Below are 19,996 nucleotides of genomic sequence, written 5' to 3' on the forward strand. Positions count from 1 at the left end.
CTCCGAAATAAAAAGACATCCAAGGAATTTAAAGCAAAATAAAAAAAAAACTTGATGAAAAGCTATCATATAACTAAGCTAGTTTTTATGGCAATGTGTAAAGCGCTCTTTGTTACCTTTCTCCTTGTTGCGGTCATGTGAGATGCTGCTGTCCACTGGCGTGTAGAACTCAGATATATTAATTATGTACAGCTATAACATAGTTTAAATAACATTTGTTTTCAATAAACTTCTGCTAATGCTGATTTTAGATATGTAAAAAAAAAACAACAACACACAGATAGCTGTTGTGGGTGTTTGTATTCAGAGTATTGGGCAACTCTTGTTGAATTGTATAGAGATTTGCACACATTCTAAAATATTTGCAGTTTGTGTTTTCTTTCATAAAACTGGAGGTAGAGTTTTAAAGAACTGTGTGCGGGAGTTGACCTGTTGTTGCAGTGCTCAGTGGGTCAAAGCTAGGAGCTGTGAAGACCCCGTGATGTGACATTTATAGTTATAATGTATAAATAGCTGCAGGCTGTGTGGGGACTGCGTAGCTCCTGGCTTCACTGGTGTTCACACTACAGACAGCCCAGCAGTTCTCTGGAAGGTAAAAACAACTCAGTAAAGTTATAATGCTATTGGCTGATTAGTGTGGAGTATGAAGGCCATTACTTCTGTATTGTAGATGTCTGTTAAGCTGTTCAGTTTTGCATGATCTGCTTCATGTTGTGCTGGCCCTGCTGTAATCTAACTGTTTTTTTTTTATGCTATGTCCTCTGGTTCTTCAAGATTTACGGTTGAGAAATTCTCACAATATTCCTTTGTTCAATATGAATAATGCGTGATCTTGTTTTGCAGTGCCAAAGAAGAAATACTATAATAACCTTTATAAACTAAGCGATTATTACACTCAAACTGGAGGCACTGCAGAGATGATTGGAATCATTAGATTATATATCCTGAATGTTTTTTGGCGCCACCAAACCAACAGCACGATGATGAAGGATTGCCAATGTTTGAGCTCGAAGCAGCATTGCACTGTAGTTGGTATTCATGACTGCAAGTTGTGTGAGCATTGGGGTGCCACATTTAATGGTCTTGTTTACTGTATGGCTCTCTCATCAGAGCTGTCCATTCTGCACTGACTCTTTTTGGACAAACAGATGAGCACAGAAACGGAAGAAGACTTTTATCAGTCGGAAGAGGATGACCTGGATGAAGATGAGGCAACTCAATATATAATCGAACAAAGTCTGATTGAATATAGAAAACTCAAGGGCCTGAATCCAAGGTTAATCTGTCAAGATAGTATTAAAATGTTTCTCTCAATTGTGCATCTCGTCTTCGTTGTGTGATTCCCCATTTCTGCACAATTACTTCCAACAGTGATTTGAAACCAAGTGATGACCCTGATGAGATTTTCAAAGCAATTAAAGAGGGTAAACATCAGTTTTAACCTCTCTGCACTGTTTAGAAAAATTGTGAATAACGGCAGAAGAGCTCATTTGGTGTTGTGTCTTCATATTTAGGAGATGAGGCTGCGCTGGACAGACTCACAGTGCAATCAGAGACTCTGTCCAGAGTTGATGAGAGAGGATGGATCCCCCTGCACGAGGCTGCAGTCCACAAAAACAAGAAGATGCTGGAAATCATTTTCTCAGGTTGCTGTGACAACATTGTTGGAATTGACCGACTTGGTTTTCTTTTTTTCCATCCTTGCATGTGGTTCATTTCCTTTGTGTTTGGGTTGCAGCATCTCCGCCTGGTGCAGCCCAGTGTCGTAACCTGAAGGGTGAAACTCCTCTGTTCCTCGCTGTGCTCCATGGACTCAGAGATAACGCCACCTTTCTGTTACAAAATGGATGCAGTCCAGATCTCCAGAATGACGAGCAGGATTCTCCATTAGTGGCAGGTATCCGACACCAACGATGTGGTATTTCACAGACAATCATTGTTGCGATCATTTATAACTCTTGTCTGTCCTTTACTTCACAGCCATTCTGAATGACCACTATGACTTAGCCACGCTGCTGCTCCGTTACAATGCCCAAGTAGACCAAAGGGGACCACTAAACAGGACATCTTTACATGAGTCAGCCTTTTTAGGTCTGGAGAATTTTGTCTATCTGCTCCTGGAGTCCGGTGCCGAGCCAAATGCACGTGACATTAAAAAGAAAACTCCCCTGGCTCTGGCTGCACAGAACGGACATCTAAATGTAGTGGAGGTTCTGCTACAGAAAGGTGAAGCATGAGATTTAACCACCACTTGTTTTATCTCTTGTTGGTATCTTACCGTATGGTACCAGTGCATGTCAAACAAATTCAAATGAAGACTCAACACAGATTTAATCCCACCTCCCATCTCCTTTACACTTGAACTAAAAATGAAAGATAACACTATAAATACATTGAAGCTACATATTAATGTATATTAAGAGTGCTTTCTTCTTGTTGTAGGAGCCCATGTGTCCTGTGAGTCAGAGTCAGGTACTGTTTTGTTTGATGCAGCAGCATCAGGAAACCCTGACATCATCTCATTGCTCCTGGATTACGGTGCAGATCCCAACGCGCCTCTACACAGTGGACACCTGCCAATTCATCGTGTGGCATACCATGGACACAGACTGTGAGGAACGTCTGCATTTGCTTCTAATAAAATTTTGTCTGAAGTCATGTGTGTCACATCAGGCGACTCTTTGCAGGGCACTGGAGCGCCTCATCCCAGTGACCGAGCTGCGCTCTGTGAAAGAAAGTGGGATGAGTCCTCTCCATTCTGCAGCTGCTGGGGGGCACGCAAACTGTGTGGAGGTCCTGCTCAAAGCTGGCTATGACCCAAACTTCATGCTGCACCCAACGGTGCGCCGCAACTATGAAGATGAACGCAGGTCTGCTCTCTTTTTTGCCGTGTCGAACACTGATCTCCAGTGCAGCCGCTTGCTGTTAGAGGCTGGGGCAATGGTGAACCAGGATCCTATCAACTGTCTCCAGGTGGCTCTCAGACAAGGCAACTATGAAATGATCAACACGTTGCTTAAATTCGGGGCAAATGTCAACTACTACTCCCGTGTCAACACCACTCACTTCCCCTCGGCGCTGCAGTATGCACTGAAAGATGAGGTTATGCTGAGGATGATTCTGAACCACGGTTACGATGTGAAGCGCTGCTTTGATTGTCCGTACGGAGACTGTTCCCATGACTACGCTCCATGGACCCCCTCAGCCATCAAAGATATGGTGGTAATGCCACGCTTGTCAGACAAAAAAGGCAGCAGAGAGAATGGATCATAAAAGAGAGCAACGGAGTAATGGTTTCCTTCGTGGTTTGTCTTTGACTGTATTTTTTTCATCCTTTCCAGTTCTGTGAGGTGATCACAGTGTCTTGGCTGAAGCACTTATCTGCACAGGTGGTACGCATTATGCTCGACTACACCGACCAGGTCTCCTTCTGCACTAAACTTAAGGAGATGTTACAGGAGCAAAAACCATGGCCAGAAATCTGTCACATTCAGAGTAAGAAAGTTCTTCAAGCTGTCACCAATACAAACATATATTTTATTTGTATATAACTGACTTTACTATGTTTTTGTGTCTTCAGGGAACCCACGAAGTCTGAAACATCTGTGTCGGTTGCGGATAAGGGAGCATCTCATCCGCCTGCGCTTGAGAGCCCCAGTTTTTATCAACTTCCTTCCTCTTCCTCCCCGACTGAAAGATTACATTCGCTATAAAGAGTTCGATGTTTACAGTAGGGGCAGCATGGTTAACTTCTAACAACTCACAGGGAGACTTCATGTCTTCTTACTGTATGTTTTCAAATGAATTTGTTTTTGTCTTGAGAAAAACAATATCTTCAAAAAAATGTACACCTTTCTTTATTTTCACGTTTATAGTTGGATGTTAAAACTTTATGTGATTATTTTTTTGATGTGACTACCGTGGTCACTTCTCTTCTGGAGCTTCAAAATATACAGTCTTCATCTATTGCCATTTTGGTTGCTTGAAATGAAGTTTTCTATGAAATGTGAAGAATTTGTCACAACATGCCTGTAAGATAAAGCGTTCATGGAATTTGCCGGACTGTCAATCTTCATTTCCCCCCCAGCAATGTACACCTTTTAAAATATTCTAGTCACGAGAAATCACCTGACCAGCAACATATTTGTGGTAGGACAAACATAATAAATATGAAAACCTTCAACACAACACGATAATGATACGATAACAACAAACCATTTTTACAATAACCCTCACCTGTCGCCATAGGTAAACAGTATTTTCAAGTTTCACTTTTGATTCAGTGATCTCATTTTGCTGTGAAGTTGTCAAGTAATCCTTAGTTATTACTGTAAAAATGAATATAAAACACACCCTATCTAACTTACATTTAAAGCTTTGATTATTGTAGTAATTATACATGAAGTAAATTTGTCAAACTTAACATTTAGAGTATATAAAGTACGTAGTGCAGTGCAGTAACGAGCGTTAGATGGAGAAACACTTATTCTATCTACGAGGTTTTAAATGTTTCTCTTGTCATTCACAAGCATTCCAAGAGTGAAATTTGAAAAATTCAAGGGATTCATTGTAGTAAACAGATAGATAAATACAAAATGTGAGAATAATTTACCAGAGAAGACAAAACACTAATAAAATCTCACATAAATTTGTTTGAAAAATGTATGTATCAATTTCCAACCCAACAAAATGTGGGCTTTTCATTGTGTGCATGTTGTTTCTTTAAGTTTCCTACCACACTTCATAAAAATGTGTTTGTGGTAAAATTCTCACTCCAAAAAAAATACCTTCTCTGTATAAATGCTATTGTGTAACACAGCCTGTCTTATGGTGGACTGGTGACCAATTCAGACTGATATTCATTCATGTTGAAAATGTTTTGTTTTGTTGTTGGGTTTTTTTGCACTGTCGCACATAAGGGATCAAGGACAAACTTTATAAAAGGGCAAACAACTGCAGCAACACCCATGCATGCAAAGGGAGAACATGCAAACTACATATAAAAAGGCCCAGTCTGGGTTTGAGCCAATGGCAATCTCGTGTTGAGGCCACAGCTCTACCCTCTACAACGTTGAGTGGTATAATTACTCCCAAGCAATTATAAATGGATGTTATTGAGAACATGCGCGATTCCGTTGGGATTGTGATCCAGCATGCAGATGCTCCTGCGGAATCGTGTGGGTGCTGGGTGCAGTACTCTTATTGGCCTGTGGGGTCGCTGATGTCCCGCTCTTCACGTTCCAACGGAGCTTCTGTGGACGTTGGCTGCAGTACCTGCATCGGCCTGAAGAGGGCGCGGGTGCCCTCCTATGTAAACAGTGACGGCAGCGCTTTGCAGTGGTGGAGAAGAACGTCTACGTCATTTTCACAATGGCGGAGGCTGGGTGAGGAGGAGAGTGTGTGAGTGAAGCGGCGCCCTAATCGTCACAGCTACATCTCCCTGAGTGCGTGCCCAGTGCCTGAAAAATGGCCCTGAACTCCGGCGCGGTGGGGAAAAGGGACTCAGGATGCACCGAGACGGACGCTCTCCGCTCGGAGGGCGGCGAAGCCCCAAAGAATTCAGCCGCCACCTCGGCCACAGCCAACCAAAATGGCGATCAGCCTGGATGTGGAGACGTTGTAATGCCCGAACATGAAGCCCCTGAGCGGCGGAGGAACGTGCAGACGGACGCCCGGAGCTTCAGCAGCTCCCCTCTGGCGGCCCAGAGACCGAGCGACGAGCTGTCACGGGGGAAGTTTCAGATCCCAAAGAAGAAGAGCAGGGAGCGGAAAGGTGGTGCCATATCGCTGCTGTTTAGAACGGAGCTGTCCTCTTTGATAATTCTGCATGTCGCTAGCCCGCTAGCCGCCGAGCTGGCTAGTTTCGCTGGTTTACTGAGTTTCGAACAGGGTTCCCACTGTTGTTTTCTCGAAAGTGAGCCGGGCTGTACGAGCGAGCCGGCCTTCGGTGTGCTTGTGTACAGACGTCGCGCTAGCTTTAGCCCCGGCAGACTGCAAGCAGCACTTTGAAGACCTGAGAGCACACCTTGTTTGGGTTCTTCACCTTGTCCAGTGTGCTTACCTGAGGCGGCTGCAGGCGCCACAGTGTTGCAGCCATCCCCGACAACATGTACGAGCCTCTTTGACCTCAGTGAAGGGCATGGATCCATCCAAAGTCTCTACACAGCACTGTGGCGTCCCCCCCCCCCCCCCCCCCCCCTTATGGTATCTGGTCCTACTGACCGACCCTGAACTCACTGTCAGTTCACGCTGCCTCAATCCCTCTGAGAGCTTCGTGTACCTGAGGCATGGGCAGTGCTTTACACAGAAACAAACATTAATTGTTCACATGCAAACTCGACATAAAGTGGCCAATGTATCACTTTACCCTTTACTTAGCAACCACATGACCAGTGACACCCCCCCCCCCCCCCCCCAACCACCCTTAATGCTGCACAAATCAATGTTTCTGTGGCATATGTGTGCCTATCCCAGTTTTCATTCATTTCACCCACACTGTATTCTAGTGGTAAGCACTCTTAGCTGACAGACGATCCCTATTGGCTTTTTCTGCATGGGTTGTATTAGTTCCCTTCCTACAATTCCAACACATGCTGGAGTATATTTGATAACATGTCTGTAGGTGTGGATGTGACAAACTGGCACCTTGCCCAGTGTGGACCCTACTTTTGCCTTCAGTCAGGCGGTGTCTGCCCCAGCACCCTATAAAGCAGTGAAGTCCAATGAATTATGCCTGCGAGAGGCAGAAGATGCTTCATCTTGGTCGTCTATGGTTTGTTAGTGTTGTGCTTTATGCCCGGGTACGTGTTGATGCAGAAATGCATACCGTGGCTGTTGTCGTTCCGTACAGGATGCATTCTCCATTTTTCTTTCTGCTCTGTTTTCATGTTCACGTGAAGTCAGAATACTACAGCTTCGTGTAGATGCTTGCCTGTGTGTGCTCATCTGCTGCTTCTCCTCTATGCGTGCAGGTTTGTTCCAGTTTCTGCCCCCTGACAGTAGAGAGTTTGAGGACCTCGTGAAGATTATTTCCTCGTTTTACCTGGATGCGTCGTCCCGGGGAACCTTCTCCTACTGCAAAGCCAGGCTCGTCCACAATGAGCTGCTGGAGAAAGAGGTCAGTCCTCATCTCTATGAACTAGAAAACAATTATACTGGGTTTTATTTTAGCTGGCATCACAGTTAAGATGTTCAAACTATGCAGTGCATCCAGAAATGCATTGATCACAACATTTTTTATAACCTGTGATGTCTGGAATTACACGTGCCGTGTAAGTGCAGCCCACCGAGATATCTCATCTGCTGTCTCTGTTGGTCAGTTCATCGAGAAGCGGAGGGAGATGAAGCAGGAGGGACGAACCGATCAAGAACTAACAGAGTCGTACTGCTTTCTATACCCAGACAAATCTAAGGTTAGCCTCCTCAGATAAACTTCAATCATGTTTGTATCAAAACACAAGAGGTTTTTTTTCACGTTCTTGTGATTTGGGGTTGTGCTTCTTCCACCTGCAGCTCCAGTGGATCTGTGAAAAGGGTTTGTCTGTCGGACACTGTAAGATTACTACACTTGGAAATCCAGCACTGGGTAAGTTGGATTTAATGACAGATTTCTGCTCTAAAGAAAGTTTGGTCTCATTTGCCAGAAATTGAGTTATTTTTCTGATGCGATTTCAATTAAAAACTCAACTTGTTCATTTTGTTTGAACTCAAGGATCCAACTGAAGACAACAAAATACAGCAGCTCTGTGACACTTTCCAACATGTTCCAACACTGACGGGTCCCCTAAATTCAGTCCTCTTTCTTTTTTGCAGGCGTTTATCTCTCCAAATATTCGGATTTATTACAGATCAATCCTTTTGAAGTGGGCTTGTCAGGGGACATTATAATTTTTAAGGTCATGAAGGTACGTTGACTTTTTTTTTTCTTCTCATTTTCCTTATAACCTTCAGATTCTTTTATTCCTCTTGTGGGACTTTTGGCCAATTGGTATGTTTTTTCTCTCAGGGCCGAATAAAGCACATCTACGACAGCATGCCTAAGAATGCAATGGAGCCTACACCCAAGTTCGACTGTCACTGGTCCAAAAGTGCCACACGGGTTTCATCTCTGCTGTCGTACCGAGCTTTTGAGCTCACTCAGGTAAACATGAGCTATTTTTTTTTTAATTCTCTCTTCACAACCCGACAAATTTTCTTGTGTTTGTGCTTAAATGTGTTCTTTTTTTCCTTTTCCGGCTTGTTACAGCAATACTACTTTGAGTTTGCGTTTGATGAGATCAAAGCGCGGCCCCGTCATGTGTGCCCGTACGCCGTGGTGTCGTTTCACTACAAAGGAAAGGAAGCTGCAGCAACTCCCATGACTGCACACAGGTACCACTTCCTGCAGGACCATCCTCTTTAGAAGATTTTTCCTCTTTTCTTGACTGGATTCTGGACTCTTGACTATAAATATTGCAATGCAAATTTGAAAGTGCTTGAAACCTTTGAGTTTATATATATATATATAACAGTTGGTAATAGAAATAACAAACCATATGTTGATGAGCAACATCTCATCTGTTTAGTTTGGTTATAAACAAGTTGTGTGCTTTTTCTCCTCAACAGGTTTAACACCATCACTCCTGAAGGAAGTAGAGGTATGAGATCTACATGTTTGATAATTTTTACACAAATGCCATTGAACCTGTGACCTCTGTATGATACTGATGTCATGTCTGAGGGGTCTGCTGTGAAACGAATTCATGTTTTAGTTCTTAAACGTAACTGTGTTGGCGAGCCGTGTGTGTGTGAGACCTTCACTAGTTATTACATGCGAGGAGTCTTTCGTCTCGGCGGCGCCTGACCCAAGCTGTTGATGCATTTGCAGGGAAAGGCTGCTACACTGTGTGGAGTGGTCCTCTGGTGAACAAGGGCCAGGAGTTATTCCCCATCTGTTTACGTTCCTCTTCACGTCCTTACCTCCCATTCAAGCTGTGAGTAAACTTAACCTGTTTGCTGCATTTCTGCTAAACATCGACAGAGCCGGTCGCACTTCCTGTTAACCGTTATCGGCGTTTCTGCGTTGTGAACCGAAACTTTACCTACGATTACTGCATGTATTTTGATTGGCTTTGCTCTCCTCCAGACCTGAGAAGTTGGAGTTCAGTCGAGCGATGCAGCTGGATCAGGTGAAACGAAAGCTTCCCCCTTTGCTGTTTTCCTGGGACACCTACAGTATATCACGGGAAGGTTGGTACAAACCACGCATTTTACACCTCGTAATGAAGCAATAGAAGAAATCCCAGTGCTTGTGCATGGTTGTCTCTTCTCAAAAGCCTGCGCAGCATCAGGAAGGAAACTCATAAAACTTAAAAAAAGCAGGATTTATTTGCATGCGTTTGTCTCTCTATGATTACATAAATGAAAACTGAGCTCAGTGGTGTATTTGAAGCTGCTTATTTTTGTCTGCAGTGATGAAGTGTGAGATGTCCTGCAGCCTGTTTGAGGTGGTCGATGGGAAAGGAAAACCAACCAACGGCAGCCTGACGGCTCTGCTCAACAAACTGGAGAAAGACCGGATAGTGAGTCTCGATCTGCTTTTTCATGTGAAAGATTCCCAGAAAAAGACACACCAAACGTTTTCATATGAAGCCAGATCTAATAACAAATCAGGGTTTTTTTTCAACTGTTAAATTGACCTGAAAACTACATACAAATGCACCCTGTCGTTTCTGACTGCAGCCTCTCCTCCCATCATTCAGGTGCTGGTGAAGTCCTTGTTTGACAGGGGTTTTCTCTTTCTGCTGTCCTCGGCTCAAATGGGTGAGTCAAAGCAGCCAGAAGGCCCCCCCCCCCCCTCTTCATCTCTTCATTGTGGTGTTGCATCGGTTGAACACCTACGTCTTACCTCCACTGAGGGTTCAGCTTTAAAAAAAGGTTGCTTTTGTTTTTCAGAGCGACGGGGGCGGCTGGAGAAGAACCTGCATGCGCTGTTCATCTTTCAGGAGTCGAGAATGGTTTTCAAGTATTGTAAGTAATATTGCCACTCTGCATATTACTTCGAGCTGATTGTATCTGCGTGAAACATTCAGGAGAGAGCAAAGTTGCAGATGCAATTACTGTAATTTACGTTTGCGTCATGGTTCTAAATTACAGCATAATCATTTGATATTTGAAATATAGACCTTCAGTAGTTACATGCTGGTTCATGTTTATTGAATGAAGCGTGTACCTTCGGCAATATTTGTCATGTTTTATCTGAGGGCGGTGTGCATATGCCTGAGGCCATTGCCACGTTTAAGATATATTGACAATTGACATCAAATTAAAATGTGGTTATATGATCTTCGTCCTTGCTTTACTAGTTTGAGTCATTATCTCACATGACCCATGGGCTGCCAGTTGTCCATTATTCTTGTTTTAATTCAACATTCATTTATTTAGCTGATCTTATTCAGGCACATTCTCATTTTCAAGAAAAAGACCTGTTAAAAGATGGATACAAACATACATAATAGTCCATGAAGTGACGAACAGAAAAAAATAAAGCTACAAGGAAGTGTATTAGAAAGTGCCGTGGATGACATTTGTTATATTCAGTGACTATCCTGAATAAATGAAGGACTATACCATCCACGACACCTGTTGCAGAGACCAATGTAGTGTTATTTATGTATTATTACATTATTATCTACAGTTATTGGCTGTTATTAGATGAAAAGGTTTTCCACCAGTGGCTCTTTTTTTTTTTTTTTTTCAATTATCCATCTCCAAAGTTTCATAAATAACAGTGAGGTGTTCCTCTCCATGTCTCAGCATCCAGACTGTTTGAGCCCGAGCTCCTGACGGTGGACCACCAGCCTGCAGTCCAACCCGCCGTGGAGCCGTTCGTCCCTGCACTGCACTTCGCCCTCTTCAAGCTGCGCCCCAACCCAGGCAAGGACTTGAGCTCTGGGGTGGAGCGCCAGGCCACCGACTACCTGACCCGCATGGATTCGGGCACGGTGCGGCCCTTTATCCTCCCCGACTACAAATATAATGTGGACGAAAGGACGACTCCTCCCCCCGCGCCCCGGCACAAATTTAACATGGAGGCCGTGTTGCGGTCGTACGTCCACAATCCTGCCAATTACATTTTACCCGTGAACAAAGTGAAGGACATCATTGAACGGATTAGGAACCCTGCACCAATACCTGCGCCCATACTGACGCCCACCCCGGCCGCGGTGGAGTACAGCCCCGTTTCTGACTGGGGGGGTTCAGATCGAGGCTCGGACAGATCAGAGAGACCCGCAGAAAGACCCACGCAGGAGAGGCCACCTCCAGAGAGGCCCGCCCAGGAAAAAGCGCTGCCACAGCACAGCGGCGGTAGCGGTGGCAGCGGCAGCAGCAGCAGCTGCAGCACCAGCACCAGCACCAGCAGTAGCAGTAACAGGCAGCGGCCGGGCCCGGCCCATTCAAATGGTGCACAGATGCAACACAAGACCCACGCGGAGCCGCAGACCCCCCAAGCCCCGAGGCTGCGGCTGTCCCAGAACGAGTACGATAAGGAAAAAATGAAACAGCTGCTCAAGCTCATCCAACTGCACAAGAAGGCACTGGTGAAGGATCCTGGGAAGGAGCGGGGAGAGGACGGCGCCTGGGACGCGAACAGTTTGAAGAGGAAGTTTGAAGGGGACGACAGAGGAGCCGCGAACAAACGCCATCGCGGAGATCAGCTGAGCAACGGAGAGCCCAGTAGAGGTGAGGCGAGCCGCAGCCATATTCAAACTTTGTTTTCAGGCCCACGGCCTTCACAGAGATGAATATTTGATTCGTTTCACAACACAATCTGGTTAATTCTCAGTGATTGAATGACTCGGGTACATTTTTAAACAGTTTTGCTTTAAGAGGATTTTGGCTCGTTTCCAGGGAGCCGTTCATATTGCTGCTTGTCAGGAGCAGCTGCTGCCACACACAAGAAGGTTAAACATTTCAATACTAAAACCTATCGGTTATTAGCCACAGATCCTTTTTTTAAATGCTGCCTGCAAGCCATACGAGCTATTTAACAACTTCTAGACTGGATTATCGTAGACGTTTCAGACCTTTATTGATATTATAAAATTTATAAATTATTTCAGTGCACATTGGAAGTGAATGCGAGCAGTTGTGTTCTTTTTTTTCATTTTAATCCCTCTTAAAGACAATTTCTGACTTTTTTATCTGGAAAAGGGTTATTTTGTAAACACTGTTTTAATTGTAGGGTTGAAGGAAATGGCTTTAACTCCTCAGATGATTTGAAATCCTTCACATCATGTCTTGCCATAATTTTTCATCATGCAGTTACTCGAGACTCTTTACATCAGTTAATTATCACGTGGAATTTATAACCGTGAATCTAAAAATTACTTCATCAAACTTTTATTTAAATCTTTTTATTGAACAGACTAGTATTATATTAAGCGTAAACGATAGTTTTCAGAATGTGAATTTTTAAACCTCTCGCATAACCCCTGCAGTAAGCTGGAGTAACCCTCGGAGCACTTTGAGAAACAACTACTGCCAGCAATCTTTATACAGATGATCTGAAAGAGGGTTTCATGAGCAATAATGATTTGTGCTTTGCAGGACTTTTTACTTAATAATTCATCTTCTGCATTTCTAACACTTTCACAGGCTCTTCAAACCTGTTTTTTTTTTTTTTTTTTTTTCAAAATCTGAACCACACTTCAAAACACAAACCACACATAACAAATCTCCAGCTGACATACACACACAATACTGGATTATATCTTCTGTCTTTATATGATCTGTCACATTCATACCAGCACTTTTGGGAGAAACTTGATGGTCAGATTCCTTCAAACACGGATAAGGATTATAAAGTAATACTGGAAGTTGATTTCTGGTTCTGAGCACAGTAGCTTGTAGAGATGCCTCATTCCCCTGCTGTGGGACAAGCTCCTGACGAATACTGTGTCCCCCCCCTCAGGAGCCCCCGCCGACGAGATTGGAGACGAGAGTGGACAAAGTGACAATCTAACAGCGGTGATGGAGAGCATCGGCATCTACGACACCGACCTGAGGGCTCGGGGAAACACTAACGCCTCTGCTGTGAATGAGGCCCAGCGGCTCCTCAAGATCCTCTTGGCCACGCTCAACAAAGCCGTTACTCAGGGCTCCGTACCTGTGCAGGCGAACCACGGAGAACCGTCGACGGGCTCGGGGCCCGCCTTCACTGACGCCGATGTTAGGACACAAACTGAGCAAACGTCACAAACAAACTACACAGAGGTGAGATGCAAAGAGCATCATGATATTTTTCAAACCTGTGACCAGGACATGACTTGATTTATTCCAAATGAAAATATTTTATCAGATGTCCTGTTTCTCTTTTTTTTTTAATGATCATAATTCTCAGTATTTAAAACGGTTTAAAACATTTTCTGCGAGTATATAAATAGCTGGGGGGATAAAAACCTTCATTGAAATTCAAATTTATGTAGATGTGAGTGTATGTTTGGATTAATTTGCTTGGCTGTTGCTTAACCGGCAGAGCAGGACTGACTGATGTTTTGTAAGATGTTACAGTGCGTTGAATTTATCTGCTGGTGTTTTTCCTGATCAGGAGGACATGGACTGCAGCCCTGGCAGCCCCCTCAGCGCCGGCTCCCCCTCGGAGCAGGCACACACCTCAGACAAGCCGGCCTGGGAGACCCCCGGTAATGAAGGTACCTCACATCATTGAGCCCACACGAGCCTATTAAACGATTTTAACAAGACGATGCTGTGACCAGTGTGCCGTCTGCTTTCAGACAAAGCCCAGCCTTTTCCTGAACTGGAGCCAAAGCCCGAGCCAGAACCAGAGCCGGCGGCGATGACGGTGGCAGATCGCGAGCCGGAGCCGGAGCCGAAGGCGCCCGCAGCGCTGGAAGTGAAGAAGGCAGTTTGTTGCACATCTGTGGCGGTGGAGGAAGCCCCCTTCAGGCCGTCCATCAGCCTGGAGACCATATTCAACCAGGAGATTCACAGCCTCGCCTCTGACATTAAAAATATCATGCAGACTCAACACATCTGCTACACCTCGCAGATGCCCCCGCGGTCGCCTCTACGCCGCTGCTGGCTGCCCAATAGCCGCTTCTCAGATTTTGTCGTCCCCTTCGTCTCCCCGGTGCCCATTCAGGCGCATGTCAAAGCGCTGTGCGAGAAGATGAACAAGTTGATCCCAGCCCCACCTGCCCCCGAAACGGTCACCTCGCCTCCTCCCCTAGTGTCGCCAGCTAATCTCACACCGCCGGGCCCCATCCACACTCCTAAAGGCGAGGTGGAGCTCTCCCTGTCAAAGAGCAGTACCTCCTCTCAGATTGCTAAAACGAGCACGATCAAAGACGGCGCTTCATCCGCAGAGGTGCCAGGAGACGTCTATTCTCCCTCCCGTGTCACATCAGAGTCTCCGGAGGGAAACTCCCAAACCTCGGGGTCCGCTCCCGCCGGTGGCTCAGGCCTACTGGCCGGCAGCCTGATCGGTCAGTTGAAGCCCGAAGTGTTCAGCAGCCTGGTGGAGATCTTCAAGGACGTCACCAAGAACACCGTTAAATTCTACATTTACTCCGGGGACGAGGGGGAGGAGAGCACAGTCTGCAAGGAGATAAAGGTACGACAGTGCATCAAGTTAGAGTTCTAAAAACAAATCAAATGGATTTGCAGAAAACTGATAACGCATCATTATTGGTCGTATTTTTTTGCAAATTGTTCCCACACCGTTTTGAAAAGAGTTTTAAAGCCAATCTGTTTCAATCCACAATTAGAAGTGTTCCATTAGTCATTTGATGTGTAATGCAGCTCACCAGAGCAATGTGGTAGCACACCAGGCTTTAATGAGGCTAACAAAGGGAAACGTGGCCAGAACCATATACAACCTAACATTTTGTTTTGTGGGAGGAAACTGCCTGCCAGTTTTGACCACTGCTTCACCGTGGTCAGATCATCCATTTATATATCCATAATCGATGGTTCTTCATCCAGTTAATGCATAGGGAGCTGGTGAGGGCAAGTCAATCCTGACAGGATCAACACACACACAATTACGTACCGCAAACTCATCCACAGGGAAAATGTGTGAAGAAAATTAAAACCAGGGGCAATCCTCCCTGCGAGGCCTGAGCTTCCCACTACACAACTGTAAATTAAATTTTATTGTATAACAGCATTATTATCAGACATCTTGTGGAATTAAAAGCTACCAATTAAGCCATAACAGTTGGTTCATATTTTTGACAGTTGCTGATGTTTGACTTTTTCTCTTCAATCCATTTTTCATCATATAATAACTCTTGGGTGAGTTGACTGGATTGCTGGCTGCCTAGCAAATAGGAAAAGACTTGGCGGAATCTCTGTTTGTTGCCGTCAGAAAACTGATCTTATTTTACATTATTATACCTGCGTTTGTTTTCATGTTCAGGATCTGTAACGTACTCCAACACTTTGTCCTCCTGGAGCTGCAGAGCTTTCTCTGTGCCATTAAGGTTTGAAGTGGACATGGATGAAAATGGATGGCACTGGTTGTCTTTGTGAGTCTCTAACCATTATGTCTTCCGTCTCATCTCTCAGGAGTACTTGAAGAGTCTCGGCAACAGTGAATGCAGCCCGCAGGCATTTCTGGAAAACAGTGGCAGTTTAGATAAGCTCCTCATCATCATTCAGAACGAGGACATCGCTGCACATGTGCACAAGGTACAATGACGCGCTGTCAGCCCTCCACTGTCTCACACCTCCAACTGCTACTTCAGACCGTTCAGTGTCTGTTGCTGTAAACTGCTGTTCAGACTGAAATAAGTCAAATAGAATAAAAAGTCAGCTTTGGTCCTTTAAACAACACCTCTTCTTCAGGGTAAACATCATTTTTCCCAGATACTTGGAAGTTTTTTCTTTGGCTTCAGGTTGTCTTAAAGACATCTCAGACGGACTCGCCGATGTCGTAGGAACTCTGGGGGACTCTTGTTGCTTCTTATGGCTGAATACATTTCCCCTGGACACTGGCTGAATGTTTTGGGTCATGCAGCAGACCGTGACAGCTTTACCATGTCGATGGAAGTTGAAGCATTTTAGTGTGTGTCAAGAAAGCGGGCTTGAATTACTTCCTGCTTGGATTGAAGTTTGTTTTTAAAGGGATTTAATTTGTCGCAAACCTCTAGATCCCAGCTCTGATGTCTTTGAAGAAGTTGCCTTCAGTGAGCTTTGCTGGAGTCGACACGTTGGACGATGTCAAGAACCACACGTACAACGAGTTATTTGTGTCTGGAGGCTTTATGGTGTCGGATGAGTTCGTCCTCAACCCCGATCTCATCACACAGGGTAGGTTTTACTTCGCCCTGTGATTTCTTGAAGTTTTATTGAGCCAGTATTTCCGGGTGACTGTTGGGGCTTTTGTGCAGAGCGCTTGCAGGGCCTGCTGAAGTTCCTGGAGGAGCAGAGCACCCCTGAACACCCCTGGCAATGGAAGGTGCACTGCAAGTCCCATAAGAAGCTTAAAGAGCTGGGAAGGTCGGTATCTTGCGGGGAGGATTACCTGAATTGGAGCAAGCACATCAAATTCTTCAGCCATTATTGGCCTTTTAAGAAATGTCTAATAACTATGCTGGTCTGCTTTTGCTCGGGTTTCTTAAAGGTTAAACACAAATGCCATGGCGCTGCTAAACCTCCTGACAGCCTATCAGAAGAAACACTTAGTGGAGTTCCTCCCCTATCACGAGTGTGACACACAGTCTCGTCAGGCTCCGGATCTCGAATGTCTCATCAAGCTTCAAGCTCAGCACACGCAACAGCGGCACCTTATCTTCCTCACAGGTATCCTGCTTCATCCTCATCACAATGCAGTTCTCCCATCTGACAGCCAGTTCTTATACATGTCTCGGATTGCTTTTTTTTGTTGTTTCTCGTTCAATGAATTATAACAATAGTATTTGAAGGAAAAAAAAAAAAGCACCTATAATATTAAACTTTATTGATCTCACACCATGTCCCTGTAGCACCATGATAGAGGAGAGCAATTAAAGGGAAGATGTAGATATGTGTGAAAGAATGTGTTTAGGATGTTTCTCGACTCAAAATGTGTTTTCTTTCAACAGAGAGGCCATTTGAGATGTTCCTGCAGTATTCCAGAAATGGAATAGTGATTGCGAGCATTGATGATGTTATGAGTGGTTTCCACAGCCTGATTGGATCCATTAATCAGAATGAGCTTCCAACACCGCCTTCTACCGGTGGGTAGCGTCGAGAGGAGCGCTGGATGCTGAACTTTACCGTAGTGTAATTGTTTCACTCCATTGCCTCGTTTTCTATAGTAATCTGGCCAGTTTAAGATTAATGTGCTTATGGGGAGTTTTCTTTTTTCTTTTTTTTTTTTTTTGAAGCACAGTTGATGTTGTTAATGCTTCTGTAACGCTTTAGTTGATAACATCTTTCTCTACACTTTCCCTTTTTCTGCCTGTGTGTCCTCTCCTGCTCTCCCAGCAGTGAATGATGAGTGTGTGGAGGAGGAGGACATGTCATTAGACTCCGATGATGGAGAGCCGTCGACCATATCCGATCCCTCAGAGCGGAACCAGCAAGTTGGGAAAGCGAAGCCCCCGCTGCCTCCGCCCCTGGGTAGGGCCGACTTTCGCCCACCGCTCCCAGAGCACCAAGTCGCGTCAGGGAGCACACCAACACTGTCTGACTACAGCGCCCTGAAGACGGCCATCTCTCAGTTCAAAGCCTCCAACCAGATGGGTGTGGGATCCTCGGACTTCGGCAGCTTGTCTCCGGGTGGTTTTCCTGTGAACCCCCACCAGAGCTTCCTCTGTCCATCAGCCTCGTGGTCCTCCTACGCCGGCTCCTCCACCTACGCTGCCTCCCCTGCGTATCCCGCCTCACCCTGCAGCAGCAACCAGGAGCAGGAGTACCGGCCCCCCACCACAGCTTCTTCCACACTACCAATCCCGCCCGTCATGGCTCCAGCAGGACCTCTGGCCAAGCTCGCCACACTCCCCTTGGAGGTCAAACCTCCCCCTCCGCCTCACCTCATGATGCTAGGTACCACATACGGCTCGGACTCCGGGGGAGCCGGGCCTACGGGCGCCTCTCCGCTCAGCACCACCCTCCCTTTCAAGGACCACAGTGACGCTGCTCAGCCAGGTTACATGGCTGGCCTTCCTCAAAACGCGAGTGGGACTCCCAGGCAGCATGACAGGACACTCAGCGCTGTAGGGGAAGCAGCATGGGGGACAGGACAGACCACCGCTTGTGAGACTGTCACAAGCCAGGGTGGGGTCAACTCTGGCCCAATGGACCACAGTGGGCTTCCTAAGCCTGGGGAAGCTTTTCTAGGCAGTACCCCCGGTACGCAAGGGGTCAGGACTCAGGTGAACTGTGCTGACTCTCTTCCCACAGTGGCCACCAGGGGGGGCTCTGTACTTAGACCTAAGCTGCCGCAGCATCCAATGTGTGGAGTGGGCTTCGGTAGTATAGGTGGTGTCCCCGGACAGATGGACCACGGACCAATGCGGGGTGGGATGGGTCCTGGTTCTTTAGGGGGCTTCCGAGGGAGGGGATACCCTCCGGTAGGACTTTGGCCTCGGCCACCGGGGCGGGGACTGGATCGGGGGGATGGAGGCGGGCCCTGCTCATGGGGCTACCCGGCAGGCAGGGGTGCACCACAGAATTACTACACATACTCTCACAAGTACACCCCTGAATAGACAATCAATTGTCACGAGAGGAGATACAAACACAATCCTCCAAAGACTGAGCTGTCTGAATGTACATATTCCCTTGTCATAATTACCTTGGACTAAGTCAGTAAATAAGCAACTTGGTTTTCTACAACAATAAAGTTGATACAGGCAGAGCCGAGTGTCCTACTGTCGTGTAAACTGTCTGTACACTCTTTCCATGTGAGCTGTTTGAAACCCTCTTCAAACCACTATATTTATATTTGCCAACAAACGTTAATGGCCTTCCAGCTTTTCAGATTTGATGGTTATTTCTGTTTGTCCTAGTTTTTCAGACGGTTTGTGACCATGGAGAAAGGCTGATATTTTTTTAAGGAACAAAAAAAACTAGTGAATGAGATTTCACATTTTGCTGTTTCTTTTTTTTTTTTTTTTTTTTATTTTACAATATTTGGTTGTCCAAATTCTATTAAAATAAAACATTTCAGACTGTGTGTGATGGGTTTGATGACAGTGTCAAGCAAACCATTAAAATTATAAATCAACTCTGTGTTATTGTCCCTTCACTTGAGCTCCACGTCGTATCCAGTCAGTGCAGCTCTCCTGAATGAACCCGGAGATTTATTCTCTGTATGAACCCCACCCGGACGCCTCGGCTGAGATGTTTATGGGATTATGTAGTCTGTGTGGAGTCACGTTTAACACCAGTTACACACTCCCGATTTAAAAGTTTAAACCAGGATTTGTTTTGGAGGTGTTGGACCGGCCTCCTGCAGGTACCAGAGTGAAAAAGAGATTCTAGGGGGTCAAGGGGATGATACCCTTTTCATTTTGTGAGAAATAAATCGAGGTGAAAATGTCTTTCTTTGGGGGAAAAAAAAAGTTAATTGAAAGTGTAATGTTTGTAATTACAAAAGGGAAAATAAAGATTTATATGAAGGTGCATTCATAAAGGTGCTTTTTAGCCTGTGGACTGTCATAAGTAAAACAGGAAGTCAGCAATTTGAAGAGGAGTGACTTGTGGAAGTTCATTTTTTAAAATTGTATTGGGGAAATCTCTTTACCAAATTGACCCACACAATGCAGTGCTCAGGGGGTGGCTGAGGGTCTTGCACAGGGACACACGGTACATGTTTTAGGGACTGAGGAATCCAGAGTACCTGGAGGAAACCCACACACACGGGGAGAACATGTAAATTCCACACACACAAAGGCCCCGGGCAGTATTTGAACCCACGACTTGCTTGTTGTGAGGCGTTGGGAGGGTTTAATGGTCTTCGCCGTGCTTGAGGCCCGAATGATGGATTCTATTAAGTTCGTCTCGC

General features: G+C 45.5%; 2 protein-coding genes across 3 annotated transcripts; both read left to right on the forward strand.

Moving 5' to 3' along the window:
* Positions 1–559: 559 nt before the first annotated feature.
* asb14b (ankyrin repeat and SOCS box containing 14b) lies at positions 560–4,058 on the forward strand. Its single transcript, XM_080497240.1, has 9 exons — positions 560–1,276; positions 1,372–1,424; positions 1,515–1,646; positions 1,739–1,897; positions 1,981–2,226; positions 2,443–2,611; positions 2,688–3,222; positions 3,342–3,495; positions 3,581–4,058. Exons 1-9 carry the CDS (start codon positions 1,149–1,151, stop codon positions 3,754–3,756), a joined length of 1,752 nt encoding a protein of 583 aa, XP_080353366.1. The 5' UTR covers positions 560–1,148; the 3' UTR covers positions 3,757–4,058.
* Positions 4,059–5,394: 1,336 nt separating this feature from the next.
* On the forward strand, positions 5,395–19,153 carry tasorb (transcription activation suppressor b). Of its 2 annotated transcripts, none has more exons than XM_080497236.1 (23): positions 5,395–5,773; positions 6,972–7,117; positions 7,320–7,412; positions 7,513–7,585; positions 7,813–7,904; positions 8,006–8,140; positions 8,246–8,370; positions 8,605–8,636; positions 8,867–8,972; positions 9,125–9,228; positions 9,451–9,560; positions 9,741–9,801; positions 9,934–10,008; positions 10,795–11,721; positions 12,953–13,254; positions 13,589–13,691; positions 13,776–14,614; positions 15,571–15,693; positions 16,155–16,314; positions 16,395–16,503; positions 16,628–16,806; positions 17,088–17,222; positions 17,473–19,153. In XM_080497236.1, the coding sequence occupies exons 1-23, from the start codon at positions 5,467–5,469 to the stop codon at positions 18,696–18,698; spliced, it is 5,562 nt and encodes a 1,853-aa protein (XP_080353362.1). In that variant the 5' UTR covers positions 5,395–5,466; the 3' UTR covers positions 18,699–19,153. The 2 variants fall into 2 exon arrangements, with proteins under 2 accessions (XP_080353362.1, XP_080353363.1); XM_080497237.1 differs by having other exon boundaries at positions 17,476–19,153.
* The last annotated feature ends 843 nt before the right edge of the window (positions 19,154–19,996 follow it).

Source organism: Blennius ocellaris, assembly GCF_963422515.1.
Source record: "Blennius ocellaris genome assembly, chromosome: 5".
Taxonomy (NCBI): Eukaryota; Metazoa; Chordata; class Actinopteri; order Blenniiformes; family Blenniidae; genus Blennius; species Blennius ocellaris.